Source organism: Oncorhynchus kisutch, unplaced genomic scaffold (genome assembly GCF_002021735.2).
Source record: "Oncorhynchus kisutch isolate 150728-3 unplaced genomic scaffold, Okis_V2 scaffold728, whole genome shotgun sequence".
Classification (NCBI taxonomy): Eukaryota; Metazoa; Chordata; class Actinopteri; order Salmoniformes; family Salmonidae; genus Oncorhynchus; species Oncorhynchus kisutch.
The window spans coordinates 110,582-116,581 of NW_022262673.1; the positions used below are offsets into that span (position 1 = coordinate 110,582).

Sequence of the window (6,000 nt, forward strand, 5' to 3'; positions counted from 1 at the left end):
CCATTCAAATCCAGATGTGTATCATTCAAGAGACCAGACATGGTCATTCAGGATTGATCACTACTGAGTGAATGCTTTCTGCATTGCTTTCTGCACTGTATCCTGGGAAAATGGCCTGTTGACCAAAACACACTCAGGCCTATTGTTGTGTGAGAATAGTGTCAGCTCTGCGGCATGCAAGTAGGCAGGCAGTTAGCCCCTCGGCCTGCCATGTCATGTAATCTTCTCTCTCTTCTCTCACATTTCAATCAGCCCCACTGCACAGTGTAATTCTCTGCTTGTTGCTTAGTAACCACCACAAGGACATTTATATAGAAAACGACATCCCTTTGTTTCTCTTTTTTTTTCTTCTGGAATAAATGTACTGCAGTGTTTGCTGGGCTGGCTGAATAAATGTACTGCAGTGTTGGCTCGGCTGGCTGAATAAATGTACTGCAGTGCTGGCTGGGCTGGCAGATTAAATGTACTGCAGTGTTGGCTGGACTGGCTGATTAAATGTACTGCAGTGCTGGCTGGTCTAGTTGAATAAATGTACTGCAGTGTTGGCTGGGCTGGCTGATTAAATGTACTGCAGTGCTGGCTGGGCTGGCTGATTAAATGTACTGCAGTGCTGGCTGGACTGGCTGATTCAATGTACTGCAGTGCTGGCTGGGCTGGCTGATTAAATGTACTGCAGTGCTGGCTGGGCTGGCTGATTAAATGTACTGCAGTCCTGGCTGGGCTGGCTGATTAAATGTACTGCAGTGCTGGCTGGGCTGGCTGATTAAATGTACTGCAGTGCTGGCTGGACTGGCTGATTCAATGTACTGCAGTGCTGGCTGGGCTGGCTGATTAAATGTACTGCAGTGCTGGCTGGGCTGGCTGATTAAATGTACTGCAGTGCTGGCTGGGCTGGCTGATTAAATGTACTGCAGTGTTGGCTGGGCTGGCTGATTAAATGTACTGCAGTGCTGGCTGGGCTGGCAGATTAAATGTACTGCAGTGCTGGCTGGGCTGGCTGATTAAATGTACTGCAGTGCTGGCTGGGCTGGCTGATTAAATGTACTGCAGTGCTGGCTGGGCTGGCAGATTAAATGTACTGCAGTGCTGGCTGGGCTGGCTGAATAGCTGGCAGGCTCCAGAGCTTCAGACAACATTAGTGACCGTTGTGTGTTCCCTGACTGCATAGTAACAGCTCCGATAGCTCGCTGTCCCATTTGACTCCCTACTAGTCTCTTTGTGAGTGTCAGTGAGAGTACATCCAGATTATGGGAACAGAACGGCACACAGTCAGACACAGTGGAAGCTCATCCTCTAGTTCCTCTTCACCGTTATTCAGCTGGAAGGGAACGCACTATTCATTTGATTTCTTCCATGATATAATCTAACCATATTATTCACATTTGAGATACTTATCATTACCTTTTGTTTCGTACACTTCTCATAGAACCATTACACCATTAATATGCTCTACCAGAACATTAGTTGAGGTGATCAATGCATAGAGGCAGTACAGCATGATTCAAAGTCTCTGCATAATCCATTGTTTTGCTACACTTTATAATAACTTTCATGGATAATCCATTATAACTTTCATATTAATGTTTATAAATGTTTTAAAGTGATGAAATTCAAATGTATTTAACCAATGTTACCCAATGTTTAAGAAGAAGAACTGTAACCAGTGACAGTGAGGCATGCTCCCTTCTAAGTAATAACCCTCACATATCCCTGTATGTATATATCCCTGACCCTATCCTATATATCACATATAAAGGATATGTGGTATAACATATAGTAACAATTTATAGTGAACCATGTTTAGTGACTGTAAGGCATGCTACCTGCTATGTCCTGCTATGTCCCTGTCCATATCTGCTGCTAACCTGTCCCTGTCCTCCCAAGGACAAGGCCATGGCCAACAAGAACCCCTGGGAGAGCTACAACCCAGCCTGTGAGTACCAGAACTACGCCAGTATGAATGCACTAGACCCTGACCCCAAGGACTCTCTGGAGATGACCGCAGCAGAGTGGGAGAAGTGTGTCAATCTCCCCTTAGACGTCCAGGAAGGAGACTTCCAGACAGAGGTCTGATCTGATCTGATCTAAACAAACCAGGAAATGAGTCCAAAATGGCACCCTATTCCCAATGAAGTGCACTACTTATGACCAGGTCCTATAGGCCTCTTTTTCACCAGTACCCTAAGGGCTCTTTTGAACAGGACTCATAGGGCTCTGGTCAAAAGTAGTGCACTATATAGGGAATAGGGTGACATGTTGGATGCACTCCAGGAAGGAGACTTCCAGGAAGTAAAAACCAGGAAGAGGAAAACCAGGAGAAAAATGATAACCAGGACATGGAGGAAAGGGGAAAGGATGTATTTTGCACTGAAAAAATGGACAGACTGTCCTAACAGCCTTGGCCTAGTACATATCTGGATCTAAAGGAGGATGACAAGGACATGATGTGCCAATACCATTTAAGAGGAAAACACAGAGGACAGGAGGAAAAAATACAACAAAAAATACAACAAAAATCATCAGTGTTACTTTTTGTATTCTCACTAGTGTACTTAGTGCAGCGGGCCAGCCAGGTGGGTGTACAATATTTACCATCATGTGTTTCAGAGTACCCATGGTAAGAAGAATTGGTTTCAAAAAGGTGAAAATCTTTCTAGATGAATAAACCTCAAAAGCTAAATGAAGACATAATACAATGTCAATCCCAGCTTCGTTGGATCCAGTTTTATATTTCACAAAACTGGACCCTGGAAGCACAATGTATATATTTATGCAGGTTTTTAAAAAGTTTATAACAAGTCTGTTTGGCCATTACTATACTTTTTACTTTATAATATAAAATATATATGAGCGAGAGTGTCAGGCAAAGAGGACTTTTCTGTCATATAAAGATGAATGTTTGTCAAAGCTACATTCTTCATTGCTTTAAATGCAATAAAGGTAATACTCACTTTTATATGAATAATATATTTCACAAACTTTAATACTGCAGAATCTTGCTTGAAGAATCTCGGCTAAAACTCTCTCATCTGCAGCCCTGTATAAAATATTTAAAAATGAAAAATGTTGTATGGTGTAAATAAACTTTTGTCTACATATGTTTTACTTGTGCCAATTTATTTTAATGAGAAGAAAATGCCAACTTGATCAAGCGTTATATAGCGTTATAAAATGTTAACGTTTGAACAAGGAATGTAAATAAAAGAGGACATGTGTTCGTACTGCTTCAGAGAACGTGTCAAGTCTATCTGGTGGTCATGCCTTTGTCAGACGTATTGCTCTTTAAACCAACAGGTTCTCCTCAGAAGCCCCGTTTATACCTTGTGCTAACATTTTTTATTTAACAAATTTTCAATGACGGCTTAAGAAACAGTGTGTCGTTCTGCCTGTTCAGGGCCTAGTGGTTAGAGTGTTGGACTAGTAACCGGAAGGTTGCAAGTTCAAACCCCCGAGCTGACAAGGTACAAATCTGTCGTTCTGCCCCTGAACAGGCAGTTAACCCACTGTTCCTAGGCCGTCATTGAAAATAAGAATTTGTTCTTAACTGACTTGCCTAGTTAAATAAAGGTGCTGGTTACTGACCCAACACTCTAACCACTAGGCTACCTGCTGGTTACTGGACCCAACACTCTAACCACTAGGCTACCTGCTGGTTACTGGCCCAACGCTCTAACCACTAGGCTACCTGCTGGTTACTGGCCCAACACTCTAACCACAAGGCTACCTGCTGGTTACTGGCCCAACGCTCTAACCACTAGGCTACCTGCTGGTTACTGGCCCAACGCTCTAACCACTAGGCTACCTGATGGTTACTGGCCCAACGCTCTAACCACTAGGCTACCTGCCTGCTGCTCCATCAGACTTCATTCATGGTAAACGCTGCATATGTCAACTCAATGGGAAATGACCTTTACATTTTGATCTGTAACGCTTCAGCCATCCAGACTGACTAGAGACCTACGTTTCTCTGATACCTCTGTAATAGTACTGTAATTACACTTGTAACAACATTGTATTAATGTTGTTAGCGTGTCACAGACATGAGTGAAGACATTATACTGTACATTGATATACAGTGGTGTAAACCTATGGAAATAACAGAACATTGATATGAGGTAGTGGAGACCTACAGTTATTATTAGGAACAGTCAGAGAGATACTGAACAGAACATTGATATGAGGTAGTGGAGACCTACAGTTATTATTAGGAACAGTCAGAGAGATACTGAACAGAACATTGATATGAGGTAGTGGAGACCTACAGTTATTATTAGGAACAGTCAGAGAGATACTGAACAGAACATTGATATGAGGTAGTGGAGACCTACAGTTATTATTAGGAACAGTCAGAGAGATACTGAACAGAACATTGACATGAGGTAGTGGAGACCTACAGTTATTATTAGGAACAGTCAGAGAGATACTGAACAGAACATTAGTATGAGGTAGTGGAGACCTACAGTTATTATTAGGAACAGTCAGAGAGATACTGAACAGAACATTGATATGAGGTAGTGGAGACCTACAGTTATTATTAGGAACAGTCAGAGAGATACTGAACAGAACATTGATATGAGGTAGTGGAGACCTACAGTTATTATTAGGAACAGTCAGAGAGATACTGAACAGAACATTGACATGAGGTAGTGGAGACCTACAGTTATTATTAGGAACAGTCAGAGAGATACTGAACAGAACATTAGTATGAGGTAGTGGAGACCTACAGTTATTATTAGGAACAGTCAGAGAGATACTGAACAGAACATTAGTATGAGGTAGTGGAGACCTACAGTTATTATTAGGAACAGTCAGAGAGATACTGAACAGAACATTGATATGAGGTAGTGGAGACCTACAGTTATTATTAGGAACAGTCAGAGAGATACTGAACAGAACATTGATATGAGGTAGTGGAGACCTACAGTTATTATTAGGAACAGTCAGAGAGATACTGAACAGAACATTGATATGAGGTAGTGGAGACCTACAGTTATTATTAGGAACAGTCAGAGAGATACTGAACAGAACATTGATATGAGGTAGTGGAGACCTACAGTTATTATTAGGAACAGTCAGAGAGATACTGAACAGAACATTGATATGAGGTAGTGGAGACCTACAGTTATTATTAGGAACAGTCAGAGAGATACTGAACAGAACATTGATATGAGGTAGTGGAGACCTACAGTTATTATTAGGAACAGTCAGAGAGATACTGAACAGAACATTGATATGAGGTAGTGGAGACCTACAGTTATTATTAGGAACAGTCAGAGAGATACTGAACAGAACATTGATATGAGGTAGTGGAGACCTACAGTTATTATTAGGAACAGTCAGAGAGATACTGAACAGAACATTGATATGAGGTAGTGGAGACCTACAGTTATTATTAGGAACAGTCAGAGAGATACTGAACAGAACATTGATATGAGGTAGTGGAGACCTACAGTTATTATTAGGAACAGTCAGAGAGATACTGAACAGAACATTGATATGAGGTAGTGGAGACCTACAGTTATTATTAGGAACAGTCAGAGAGATACTGAACAGAACATTGATATGAGGTAGTGGAGACCTACAGTTATTATTAGGAACAGTCAGAGAGATACTGAACAGAACATTGATATGAGGTAGTGGAGACCTACAGTTATTATTAGGAACAGTCAGAGAGTTATAAAAGCACTTATAAACTGGGTGGTTAGAGCCCTGAATGCTGATTGGCTGACAGCCGTGGTATATCAGACCATATACCACAGGTATGACAAAACATTTATTTGTACTGCTGTAATTACGTTGGTAACCAGTTTAAAATAGCAAAAAGGCACCTCGGGGGTTTGTGGTATATGGCCAATATACCACGGCTAAGGGCTGTATCCAGGCCGCGATGCGTTGTGCCTAAGAACAGTCCTTAGCCGGGGTGTATTGGCCATATACCACACCCCCTCGTGCCTTATTGCTTAAATATATACTGTTATATGTTGGTGGTGGTATATGTTG

The 6,000-nt window shown here is 41.7% G+C and overlaps 1 protein-coding gene across 6 annotated transcripts in view; it reads left to right on the top strand.

Moving 5' to 3' along the window:
• The window catches only part of LOC109884157 (adhesion G protein-coupled receptor B3), a 107,494-nt gene extending 104,263 nt beyond the window's left edge, over positions 1-3,231 (top strand). For all 6 annotated transcript variants that reach the window (XM_031816011.1, XM_031816012.1, XM_031816015.1 and 3 more), the window contains one exon: positions 1,885-3,231. In XM_031816011.1, coding sequence (XP_031671871.1) covers positions 1,885-2,073 — 189 coding nt within the window. In that variant the 3' untranslated portion in view covers positions 2,074-3,231. The remainder of the gene's footprint in view (positions 1-1,884) is intronic.
• The last annotated feature ends 2,769 nt before the right edge of the window (positions 3,232-6,000 follow it).